The 13,127-nt window shown below is 42.7% G+C and overlaps 1 protein-coding gene across 1 annotated transcript; it reads right to left on the bottom strand.

Annotated features, from left to right (window-relative positions):
* Nucleotides 1-4,672: 4,672 nt before the first annotated feature.
* LOC117443889 (brefeldin A-inhibited guanine nucleotide-exchange protein 3-like) lies at nucleotides 4,673-12,869 on the bottom strand. The gene is made up of 5 exons (XM_034079699.2): nucleotides 12,764-12,869; nucleotides 9,043-9,144; nucleotides 8,215-8,597; nucleotides 7,503-7,923; nucleotides 4,673-6,994 (listed from the first exon to the last, which is right to left on the bottom strand). The coding sequence occupies exons 1-5, from the start codon at nucleotides 12,776-12,778 to the stop codon at nucleotides 6,803-6,805; spliced, it is 1,113 nt and encodes a 370-aa protein (XP_033935590.1). The 5' UTR covers nucleotides 12,779-12,869; the 3' UTR covers nucleotides 4,673-6,802.
* Nucleotides 12,870-13,127: the final 258 nt, after the last annotated feature.

A 13,127-nucleotide genomic window follows, 5' to 3' on the forward strand; every position in this document is an offset into this window, starting at 1 on the left:
TTGTAAATTCCAGAGGTCTGTTCATTTTCCGTAACAGACTGTTACTAAGGAGAGCAGATCGTCGCTAAGTAGAGCAGACCGTTGCTAATGAGAGGAGACTGTTGCTAAGGAGAGCAAATTGTTGCTAAGGAGAGCAGACCATTGGTAAGGAGAGCAGACTGTTGCTAAGGAGAGCAGACCGCAGACCGTTGGTAAGGAGAGAAGACCGTCACTAAGGAGAGCAGACCGTTGCTAAGGAGAGCAGACTGTTGCTAAGGAGAGCAGATCGTTGCTAAGGAGAGGAGACCGTTGCTAAGGAGCGCAGACCGTTGGTAAGGAGAGCAGAACGTTGGGAAAGAGAGCAGACCGTTGCTAAGGAGAGGAGACCGTTGCTAAGGAGGGCAGGCCGTTGCTAAGAAGAGAAGAACGTTGGTAAAGAGAGCAGACCGTTGCTAAGGAGGGAGACCGTTGCTAAGGAGAGCAGGCCGTTGCTAAGGAGAGCAGAACGTTGGTAAAGAGAGCAGACCGTTGCTAAGGAGGGAGGCCGTTGCTAAGGAGAGCAGGCCGTTGCTAAGGAGAGCAGGCCGTTGCTAAGGAGAGCAGAACGTTGGTAAAGAGAGCAGACCGTTGCTAAGGAGGGAGACCGTTGCTAAGGAGAGCAGACTGGAGGATTATTATTATTATTATGTAGTAATAATAATAATAATACATCTAATTTTTAAAGCGCTTTTCCAAATGGTCATAGACATGCCATAGCATCATCAGTCAACACTTTTTGATTTATTTGGAAAGAAAACTAACACCAGAGGGTTGTTCTGACAACATGAGACACTCACTGCGGGATTTATACATGTTGAAACATGCAGCTCTAAATCATTCTCTAACTTTAACAACATTTTGCAGAACTCACGCAGCATGAGGAGGTGTTTAAACATATTTTAGTTGTAGCTGTGAAACATGACGACAAACATGTGAGATAAACATCTTTTATTGTACAACACGGAGAGACAGGCACAGGCAGAGCAGGAAGGACATGGAGAGATTATTACAGGAGCTTTACTTTCAGATCAAAAGCAGAAAATAAGATACACTTTTATAAATCACAGCCACGACGTTAGCTGACCGGTCCAACAGCGAGGCGTTCAGGGTCAGAGGAGGAAGCACACACTCAAACAAAGCACCCGAGTGAGTGTGCAGAAAAGCTGCGTTCACGTCAGGAACGTCTGCACATCCATGCAGCGAGACATGTGGAAATATCTTACACTTTTTACAGTTCCAAAGAACAGCCTTAAAAAACACTTTCCTCTGGGAGAGAGTCACGGACAATGTGATGCTGTTCCTCACACACACCACACACACACACACACACATACACACACACACACATACACACACACACACACACACACACACACACACACACACACACACACACACACACACACACACACACACACACACACACACACACACCTTGTCTTTGGAGTGAATAAGTTACACTGAATGGGGAAACAATCTTGGGCGTCTGGGCCAGAGTTTCAGGAGGCAGAGATCCAGATCCAGTTCATCCGGCTAACTGACTAAGGTGCAGTTAAAACAGAAAAGAAGCTCAGCAATGCAAACCCATCAAACCCAACCCACCCCTCTCTAATGGTTCACCTGAAACCAGTTGGCAGTGGGCCATGTGATAACTTGAATGCACTAACCAAAATGCAGCTGTTCCCATTTTGTATTTGACACATGTTTGATTAGAGTTCAGTTCAAATATTGGTGACTTCAACTATTTGTTTTGCACAGTATTCTGATATAAGCAGTTCGTGCTTCACGGGATTTGGTAAGTGGTAAAGTTGGCAGACTGACGGGAGACACATTTTAAAACCAATTGTCAAAATCAAAACAAGTCAGAGATCAGAGATATCCTGACGAGCGGTGGCTTTGGAGCTCGACTCAAACCAACCACCTAATGCTACACTTCCCACAATGCAACTCAATGGAGCATTGGTCAGACCGTCCGTGCCGATGAATGTCCTTTTGCTCATCTCTAAATGTAAATTGAAAAAACGGTTTGCTTCGTCGCAGCAGCAAAAGTAGTCGGCGGAGACGCCAAGACTAAATAGCAGGAATGTCATCAACATGTTGACCTCTGAACTCTCTTCAAACCTGACTTTCCATTCTTCTTTACGCTTGGAAATATTTAACTGACTTTAAACCAGAAATAAACCAAATCAAAGCTGCTTCTGCGGAACATTTCAGAACTTGAGTGCCTAAAAAAAGATTTGCCTGATTGCATATTTAGCATTTTTTCATCCAGTTCTGATTTTCATTTTGACTTCCTCCCTCATATATTATCTTGCACAGAAATGACATATTTTATCTTCTTCAACTAGCTTCTCTAGCACTCTGTCTTCAATCTGTCGCAGTAATCCCTTCATTTCAGAACAGAGCTGTTGTTGTTGATTTGACTGTAAATCAGGCAAAGAAATGCGATCACTTTCTCCCGGCAAAAGGACAGACGATGAGCATGGACGATTCAGAAAGCAAAAAGAGCTTAACATCTGGCAAAGACTTTCTCTACTGATGATGCAACAATGCACGGATTTCTCCTCAGAATTGAACGAGTGCTTTGAATCTGCTTATAATACAGATGAAGTGTGTGCACGTGATGTCCGGCGCGCCACAACCTCGGCATCTTGTTCTAATCTCTGCAATATGTCAACTGTGTGTTTGGAGTAGAAGTGCCTCCTGTCACATGTTGGAATGACGGAGTGAACTGCTGCTGCATTACTCTCCAGTTTGTATTTATAGATGCTGCCAGGGACTTAACACGGAGTAAATCCTCCTCTCTGCTGCTGATCACACTGACAACATCTGTCCACTGCTGCTCGCCATCAACAGCAATAACTAGGACACTTGGGGACGGGTCAGGGACGCATGGTGTACTATTCAATGGAGACATGATGACGATCTGGCAGGAAATGTGCAAGATGCATTTCCAACGTTTGAAAACCGTACACCATATAGGACATATCCTGCTGAGGTTCAGGTGTATATTAGTATGTAGTGTCTCTACTTTAAAGAGTCCTCTCCTGCTGATGTTCAGGTGTATATCAGTATGTAGTGTCTCTACTTTAAAGAGTCCTCTCCTGCTGATGTTCAGGTGTATATCAGTATGTAGTGTCTCTACTTTAAAGAGTCCTCTCCTGCTGATGTTCAGGTGTATATCAGTATGTAGTGTCTCTACTTTAAAGAGTCCTCTCCCGCTGATGTTCAGGTGTATATCAGTATGTAGTGTCTCTACTTTAAAGAGTCCTCTCCTGCTGATGTTCAGGTGTATATCAGTATGTAGTGTCTCTACTTTAAAGAGTCCTCCCCTGCTGAGGTTCAGGTGTATATCAGTATGTAGTGTCTCTACTTTAAAGAGTCCTCTCCTGCTGATGTTCAGGTGTATATCAGTATGTAGTGTCTCTACTTTAAAGAGTCCTCTCCTCTGATGTATCAGTATGTAGTGTCTCTACTTTAAAGAGTCCTCTCCTGCTGATGTTCAGGTGTATATCAGTGTGTAGTGTATCTACTTTAAAGAGTCCTCTCCTGCTGATGTTCAGGTGTATATCAGTATGTAGTGTCTCTACTTTAAAGAGTCCTCTCCTGCTGATGTTCAGGTGTATATCAGTATGTAGTGTCTCTACTTTAAAGAGTCCTCTCCTGCTGATGTTCAGGTGTATATCAGTATGTAGTGTCTCTACTTTAAAGAGTCCTCTCCTGCTGATGTTCAAACTAAAGAGACAGTGGGCAGCAGAGGGACCGGGTGAAAGGAGAGCAAAACAAAAGAGACAAAGCGTTTAGATGATGACACACTGGCCGTTTCTCAACCGCAAGTACACATGCTGCAGAGCCACTATTTCAAGTATACTACGTCATCGAGTGGCGCAGAATGCTGGGCATTTAACATGCATTTAAACCAGGGGTGTCAAACTCAATTTCATCGCGGGCCACATTCGCATAAAAGGTTGCACTCAAAGGGCCAGTTGTAACTATATAAATATACAATATATATATATAAAATTATATTACATTATTGCCTTTGCATTGGATTACTATCGGATAGGATAATAACTTAGTCATTAACTACGTCTGAAAGCAGATGTCCAGGGCAAATAATTGCAAGTCTCTTCAGTGCCATGTCACAAACCAAAATGCATTGTGGGACATGTAGTTTATGGGCAACCTGCTTCTGTAAAGTGGCATGTAACCGTATAATAAACGTATTATATGCTTTGCAAGCTCTTGCGTGGCCACATAAAATGAAGTCGCGGGCCGGATTTGGCCCCCGGGCCTTGAGTTTGAGACCCCTGATTTAAACAGTCCTTCGGCGCCACTCGATGACGTAGTATACTTGAACTAGTTGCTCTGCAGCAGGTGTACTCGACATTGAGAAACGGCCACTGAGTGAAAAAGGAGAGTACATCTTGTTAGGAGCTTGTTCACCTCCTCCCTCCTCCCTCCTGAAGGTAGCATCAGTTCAACCCTCTCTTCTTCCATTCACTCATAATCTCTTGTAAAAAGCACAGTGGCATAAATCAGTGTGTACAGATTCAGCCGCCATAGGGCGTAACCTAATCTCTGTTTGGTAACCACTCTGAGATGTACAGATAACCCTTGCATTGTCCAAACACACTTCATAACTGTCTTACCGTGATTTTAGTGGCGTTTTAATTATAAATATACAAGCGTACAACCTAGAGATGATACATTTTTGCTGACAATTGCATGACATCTTCAGTGAGGCAGGTGGTCATTGGAATCTGAAGGGTGTATCCTCTGTGGAGCAAGAATCTGTTTCAGGGAAATGTGCTCGCCTTAAATGTGGAAATATTATGAATACAATTGTTACGTTTTGGCTTGATATTGGAAACCCAAAATAAACACTTTAAAATGTGTAAAAGCTGCTTCTTTGCCTCGGATTACAGACAGGTTTGTATTTAGATGTAACGTCATGTGATCGCGCTTTTTGGCATTTTAACAATAGTTGGTCACGCTTCCATCGTACCTCATGTCAATCAGTAAGCACATGCACACACACTGCATCAAGTGAAAGTATAAAAACAACAAAGAAAATGCAGGAAATCACACTTTAAATATCTTAAATAATAAATAATTTAAACTGGATACATATAATTTATATACACACACATGTAAATCATAAGCTTTCAAAATACACAAACTGTATGTGGGATTTGGTTTGAATAAATATTTGATTCAGAGAGTTGAACAATAAACATTCTGTCAAAAAGCTCAGCGCACAGTTTTCAAAGCTGGATATAGAAAATGCGTTGCAGCGACACGCGTTAATATACAATCAGATCAGATGCAAAGACATGTTTCTCCAGCGTATTTAATGTGGCCTGACTCGCAGAATTAAATAAACAATTAAATAAAATTACAGTATTTTTAAATTTGCTTTCACTCGGTGACCTTCATCTGATCTGGCACTGTCGGTGACCTTCATCACTATGATCAGGGTCACTCGAAAAGGTGTCAAAAGAAAAATAATGGAGGTAAACATTAAAATAATTCATTGCTTTTGTCCACATTTACGTCACCAGGACTTATGGTTGAGAAAGAGGTCACATTTTAATTTTTTTAGATCTGAGCAAAAATGATGTTTTCTTTGAGTGAAATGGTCGGAATTCTGAGAAAAGTAATAATTCCAACTTTTTTCTAAACTTTTCTAAAAAGTCTGAAATTTTATCAAAATTCTGAAATTTTATCAAAATTCTGTTGTTTTCGCAAATTCTGACTTTTTGTCAAAATTCTAACTTTTTCAGATTTCTGAAAATACTTTTTTTCAATATTCCGACTTGTTTCCAAGAATCTTAACTTTTTCTGAAATTCCAATTTTTTTCTCAGAATTCAGATTTTAATCTCAAAACAAACAAACCCTATTGGTCAGATCTCGAAATATCTTGTAGCGCTATTCCTCTTCCGTAACAAATTGTCAGAATTCTGAGAAAAGTAATAATTCCAATTTTTTTCTCAGAATTACAACTTTTCTAAAAATTCTGACAATTTATCAAAATAATTTTTTTTTAGTAAATTCTGACATTTTATCAAAATTCTAACTTTTTCAGATTTCTGAATTTTTCTTCAGAATTCCGACTATTTCTCAAAATTCAGTTTTTTTTGGGGGGGAAATACTTTTTTCCAATTTTCCGACTTATTTCCCAGAATCTTAACTTTTTCTGAAATTCCAATTTTTTTCTCAGAATTCAGATTTTAATCTCAAAACAAACAAACCCTATTGGTCAGATCTCAAAATATTTTATAGCGCTAATCCTCTTCCGTAACAAAAGCGCCATGTAATCCATGTATCATTTCTCCCCTCGGTGGAAGCATACTTGGACAACATGACAATGCTGTCATTCGATTATGAGCAACTCTGCAAATCAGTTTTCCTCAAAACTGATAAACAGCAAATCATATTAAAAGCTTTTGACACAGTACAGGAACAAAATAACAAGAGGCACATTCCCTTTAAAACAACAACAACAACATGTCCATCATAAACAAAGCAACTGAATCCTCTGTTCTTCATCTGCCAATCAAAACCTCCCATTTAAAGTCACATGATGTTCTTCCAAAGCGCCACAAATCCATACGAAAACATCAGAGACGGTTGTTTTCTGATGCCTCACCTTTCCATTACGTCAGCCAATCATCAATCAGCGGCGCCATCACATGACAGCACTGATCCTCATTCTACTTTTAATCTGAACGTCCTTCACAGACTTCGCTCTTCAACCGTCCGCGTGTCTTCGTCCAGTCGTCACACGATGATGTCGTAGAGTCTCCCGACGCGGCCCATCAACTCTCGGAGCGCCTGGCGGACTCGAGCGTCGGTCACGTGACAGGTCAGCTGACTGACGCAGGGGTAGAGCGCCGGCAGCAGAGCCAGGAAGGACGAGTCCGGGAGCAGCAGGACCTGATTCAGGAGCGTCAGCACCATGTTGGTCCACGCCTGCAGGAGGGAGACAGCGTCAACGACACAGTATTCAACACAGATGCACCCGTTTGCCGGTCTGTGATGTAGTCGAGGAAAGTCATTTTTAAAAGGTTGAGTGAGAATTTGGACTTTTTCTCAGAATTCAGAACTTTTTTTTCAGAATTCCTAGTTTTTTCTCTGAATTCCCAAAACATTTTTCAGAATTCCGAATATTTTTTTAACTCCGACTTTTTTTTCAAAATTCTATTCTTTCTCTGAATTCCGATATTAACCACAACAACAACAACAAAAAAGGTGTTTGGTGAGTTTAGATTATAAACATATTTTTAAACACAAGTTTGTATTAAAAAATCCAACTTTTTATTCAGAATTCCAACTTTTTTTGTCAGATTTCAGAACAACATATATTTTTTATATTTTATTTCTTTATTAATTATTTCTTTCTGTGGTGAAATAATAAAACCATTTATTGTGTTATTTATTTTATTTGATGTCTTTATGATATCCCTCTTCTTCTCTGCACCTGTATCTGGGCCTCCGAGTCCCTCAAGGTGATGCTGTGGGAGCTGATGGTGGACCCTGATCTGGGTCTCTTCTCCTGCCTCAGTACCTCCGGCCCCGCGCTGACAGAGTGCCTCAGTGGGGGCCCCCCCCCCTGCTGGTCCACCAGATGTTGGGGTCTCATCAGGGGGGGTCTCTGTGGCTCCGCCCCTCCACCGCGGCCCTGCTCCTTCATGAACAGGTTGACGTTGCTCTGCTGCTGCTGTTTCCGGCGCTTGTACTCCATCATGAGCTTGCTGATGGTCTTGTCCGTGGCGATGGTGTACAGTTTGTTCCCGGCGCTCTCCCACCACTCCTTCCTCCTCCCAGACGTTCCTCCCACTGAGCTTCCTGTCAGGGTGGAGTCCCTCCGGTCGCTTCCCTGTCGCAGGTTTAGGGGAAGACTGCCGGTGCAGCCGAAGAAGAGACAGGAAACGGTTAATAATAATAATAATAATAATAATAATAATACATTGGATTTTTATGGCGCTTTTCCTAATGCTCAAAGACGCTTTACATGAAATCAGGTTACAATCAGAACATGGTTGCTTTTAATTCTGCTCTCAGTTTTCTAAAGCAGTTTCAATTGCCTTGTGTTGAAAGGGGCTATATAAATCAGCTTGCCCAACTAAAATACCCCTCAGTTATAAATTGATAATCAGACAAGCCTCATGTGATATGCGCTGTTCTCAGACCTGTATCCGGGGCTTGGACTTGGAGTCGGAGTGTCTCCGGGGGACGCTGTGCTCTCCGCCTCCCGACACCGATACCCTCCGTCCTCTGAAGGCGTCTCCCTGGCCGACAGACCCCCTGCTGAGGTGGGAGTGGAGGTTTCTGACTGGAAGAGAGGCAGGAAGAAGACTTGCTCTCCTCCTCCTCCTCTCAGCAGAGTCACCTCCTCCAGAGTGCTCTCCAGGTCGCGGTGCATCTGGATGTAGCTGCTGCACAGATCCAGGATCAGTTTGTAGAGACGCTTCACCAGCCAGGCCCAGTCAGCGCTGCTCAGAGGCTGAACGCTGAGCGAGGGGACGGGGGCTCGCCAGGGGTGACGCTTGTCCCGACCTCGAGGGGGGCTCACCTGCCGAGGAGGAGGAGGAGGAAACAGAGTTAGGTGGATTCATGGATAGAGTTTTCCTACCCATTCATCTTGTAAAACTTTATATTGCGATGCTCAGAATGCGTTACTGATTGCATCTGATTGCATGTTACAGGTAACTAGTATTTGTAACGGAATACATTTTTAAGTACGCCTTACAGCCCGGGTTAGAACTCTTCCAATTGAAGTAGACGGTTGGAAAAGTCGTAATTTTGAGACAAAGTCGGACATTTTGAAAAAAAGTCATAATTTTGAGAAAAAGTTCGGAATTAAAAAATAATTCTGAATAAATCCTGATTTTAAAATAAATCTGCAAAATACAGAATTTAAATAAAAATACTGAGACAGACAGGATTAGCAAAACATACAGAATTTAGCCACATGCACAGAAAAGAGCTGTGTGTTCATTTGTGTGTGAGTGTGTTACCTGTGCTGTTTCTTCGAAGATGTCTTCGTCCTCTGAGGAGGCGGATCCTGGGTGAGAAGAGTCAGAGCTTCCCTCCCCTTCCTCAAACAGCAGCCTCTTCACCTGGATGAAATAAAAGGGGATATTGTATTGTCTCTGGATCTGGATCACGAACAATGTGTTGGAGCACCAGCCAAGAGAAGCACAAGTGTTATATAATGATGTCACTATGTTCAGAAAGTAAACCAAGGAGTCCAATGTATGATTTGCAGGCTTTGCAGACCATTTACATGCACTATATAACACACTACAGGAGAGGGGAAAGATTAGGGCCTCTTTAAAGCTACAAGCCTGAATAGAAACTATCAAAGGCTCACAGCAATGTAGTCTTTCCCCTTCAAGCTTGTCCAATTATTAATGGTAACTAAAGGGGGCGGGGCTTTTAGTTGGGCATTAAGGCAAGGTTAAGATGCAGTGATGGTACGAAATATATTTGTGTACCTTTGATCTAAACGTAGGGTTTTGGGTGTGATCGTATACCTTTGATCTAAACGTAGGGTTTTGGGTGTGATCGTGAACCTTTGATCTAAACGTAGGGTTTTGGGTGTGATCGTGAACCTTTGATCTAAACGTAGGGGTTTTGGGTGTGATCGTGAACCTTTGATCTAAAGGTAGGGTTTTGGGTGTGATCGTGTACCTTTGATCTAAACGTAGGGTTTTGGGTGTGATCGTGAACCTTTGATCTAAACGTAGGGTTTTGGGTGTGATCGTGTACCTTTGATCTAAACGTAGGGTTTCGGTTGTGATCGTGTACCTTTGATCTAAACGTAGGGTTCTGGGTGTGATCGTGAACCTTTGATCTAAACGTAGGGTTTCGGGTGTGATCGTCAACCTTTGATCTAAACGTAGGGTTTTTGGGTGTGATCGTGATACCTTGATCTAAACGTAGGGGCTTTGGGTGTGATCGTTGTACCTTTGATCTAAAGTAGGGTTTGGGTGCGATCGTGTACCTTTGATCTAAACGTAGGGGTTTGGGTGTGATCGTGAACCTTTGATCTAAACGTAGGGTTTTGGGTGTGATCGTGTACCCTTTGATCTAAACGTAGGGTTTTGGGTGCGATCGTGTACCTTTGATCTAAACGTAGGGGTTGGGTGCGATCGTGAACCTTTGATCTAAACGTAGTGTTTTGGGTGTGATCGTGAACCTTGATTCTAAACGTAGGGTTTTGGGTGTGATCGTGAACCTTTGATCTAAAGGTAGGGTTTTGGGTGCGATCGTGTACCTTTGATCTAAAGGTTAGGGTTTTGGGTGTGATCGTGTTCCTTTGATCTAACGGTAGGGTTTTTTTTGGGTTGTGATACGTGTTTCCTTTGATCTAAGGTCAGGGTTTTAGGCTTGCGATCGTGTACCTTTGATCTAAACGTTCAGTGGTTCGTTAGGGGTTCTGGTTTTTGATCGTGATCGTGAATCCTTTTTTGATCATAAACGTTAGCGGTTTTTGGGTGTTTGTGATCGTGTTCCTTGAATCTAACGTAGGGTTTTGGGGTGCTGTGATCGTGAACCTTTGATGATAAACTAGGGTTTTTGAGGTTGTGGTATCGTGTTCCTTGATACTAAAGTTAGGGTTTTGGGTGTGATCGTGTTGTTCCTTTGATCTTAAACGTAGGGTTTTGGGTTGTGATCGTGTTCCTTTGACTCTAAGCGTAGGGTTTTGGGTTGTGATCGTGTTCCTTTGATCTAAACGTAGGGTTTTGGGTGTTGATCGTGTTCCTTTTGGCTCTAAAGTAGTAGGTTTTGGGTGTGATCGTCAACTTTGATCTAAACGTAGGGTTTGGGTGTGATCGTGTTCCTTTGATCTAAAGGTAGGGTTTGTGGAGTGTGATCGTTTCCTTTGATATAAACGTAGGGTTTTGGGTGTGATCGTGTTCCTTTGATCAAACGTAGGGTTTTGGGTGTGATTTATTTTTTGGTGTGATCGTGTTCCTTTGATCTAAACGTAGGGTTTTGGGTGTGATCGTGTCCTTTGATATAAACGTAGGGTTTTGGGTGTGATCGTGAACCTTTGATATAAAGTAGGGTTTTGGGTGTGATCGTGTTCCTTTGATCTAAACGTAGGGTTTGGGTGTGATCGTGTTCCTTTGATCTAAAGGTAGGGTTTGGGTGTGTCGTGTCGTGCCTTTGATAAACGTAGGGTTTTGGGTGTGATCGTGTTCCTTTGATCTAAACGTAGGTTTTGGGTGTGATCGTGAACCTTTGATATAAACGTAGGGTTTTGGGTTGTGATCGTGTTCCTTTGATCTAAACGGTAGGGTTTTGGGTTGTGATCGTGTTCACCTTTGATCTAAACGTAGGGTTTTGGGTGTGATCGTGAACCTTTGATCTAAACGTAGGGCGTTTGGGTGTGATCGTGAACCTTTGATCTAAACGTAGGGTTTTGGGTGTGATCGTGTACCTTTGATCTAAACGTAGGGTTTTGGGTGTGATCGTGAACCTTTGATCTAAACGTAGGGTTTTGGGTGTGATCGTGAACCTTTGATCTAAACGTAGGGTTTTGGGTGTTGATCGTGAACCTTTGATCTAACGTAGGGTTTTGGTGTGATCGTGTACCTTTGATCTAACGTAGGGTTTTGGGTGTGATCGTGTACCTTTGATCTAAACGTAGGGTTTTGGGTGTGATCGTGTTTTACCTTTGATATAAAGTAGGGTTTGGGTGTGATCGTGTGTACCCTTGATCTAAAGTAGGGTTGTTTGGGTGTGATCGTGAACCCCTTTGATCTAAAAGTAGGGTTTTGGGTGTTGATCGTGAACCTTTGATCTAACGTAGGGTTTTGTGTGTGATCCGTGTACCTTTGATCTAAACGTAGGGTTTGGGTGTGATCGTAACCTTTGATCTAACGTAGGGTTTTGGGTGTGATCGTCAACCTTTGATCTAAACGTAGGGTTTTGGGTGTGTCGTGTACCTTTGATCTAAACGTAGGGTTTCTGGGTGTGATCGTGTACCTTTGATCTAAACGTAGGGATTTGGGTGTGATCGTGTACCTTTGATCTAAACGTAGGGTTCTGGGTGTGATCGTGTACCTTTGATCTAAACGTAGGGTTTTCGGGGTGGGATCGTGTACCTTTGATCTAAACGTAGGGCTTTGGGTGTGATCGTGTACCTTTGATCTAAACGTAGGGTTTTGGGTGTGATCGTGAACCTTTGATCTAAACGTAGGGTTTTGGGTGTGATCGTGAACCTTTGATCTAAACGTAGGGTTTTGGGTGTGATCGTGTACCTTTGATCTAACGTAGGGCTTTGGGTGCGATCGTGTACCTTTGATCTAAACGTAGGGTTCGGGTGTGATCGTGAACCTTTGATCTAAACGTAGGGCTTTGGGTGTGATCGTGTACCTTTGATCTAAACGTAGGGTTCTGGGTGTGATCGTGTACCTTTGATCTAAACGTAGGGTTTGGGTGTGATCGTGTACCTTTGATCTAAACGTAGGGTTTCGGGGTGTGATCGTGTACCTTTGATCTAAACGTAGGGTTTCGGGTGTGATCGTGTACCTTGATCTAAACGTAGGGTTTTGGGTGTGATCGTGAACCTTTGATCTAAACGTAGCGTTTTGGGTGTGATCGTGTTCCTTTGATCTAAACGTAGGGTTTTGGGGTGTGATCGTGAACCTTTGATCTAAACGTAGCGTTTTGGGTGTGATCGTGTTCCTTTGATCTAAACGTAGGGTTTTGGGTGTGATCGTGTACCTGCTGTGCGGTCATGTTCTCGGCCTGACTCAGCGTTGGCACAAAGCAGCGCCTGGAAGTACAGATTGAAGCTCATGGCTGACTGACGGTAGAGATTAGCCGCTCCACACACACCGGACACTTTCATCAGGAGGTACTTCAGACCGGGCCGCGTGTCAAAGTTCCGCGCCGTCCTGCAGAATATCAGAGAAGAGAAGATGGAGCTTTATTAATCCCTGCGGGGAAATTCAGATGTTTAATAGCAACAGGGTTAGAATGAAAAACAGGACAGCACAGAGTCACACAAGATTAAAGATACAATTGAAATTATATACAGCTTAGTAACTTTTTAAATAAGAGATGAACTAAATGAACATATATATTT

The sequence above is a fragment of the Pseudochaenichthys georgianus genome, unplaced genomic scaffold, assembly GCF_902827115.2.
Source record: "Pseudochaenichthys georgianus unplaced genomic scaffold, fPseGeo1.2 scaffold_696_arrow_ctg1, whole genome shotgun sequence".
Taxonomy (NCBI): Eukaryota; Metazoa; Chordata; class Actinopteri; order Perciformes; family Channichthyidae; genus Pseudochaenichthys; species Pseudochaenichthys georgianus.

Bases quoted from the DNA above. Each gene is read 5' to 3' on its own strand.
- LOC117443889 (XM_034079699.2), bottom strand. The intron at 8,598-9,042 runs GTAACACACTCA...CCTCCTCGGCAG, and splicing joins TCTTCGAAGAAACAGCACAG to GTGAGCCCCCCTCGAGGTCG. The intron at 7,924-8,214 runs GTCTGAGAACAG...CTGCACCGGCAG, and splicing joins AGTCCAAGCCCCGGATACAG to TCTTCCCCTAAACCTGCGAC.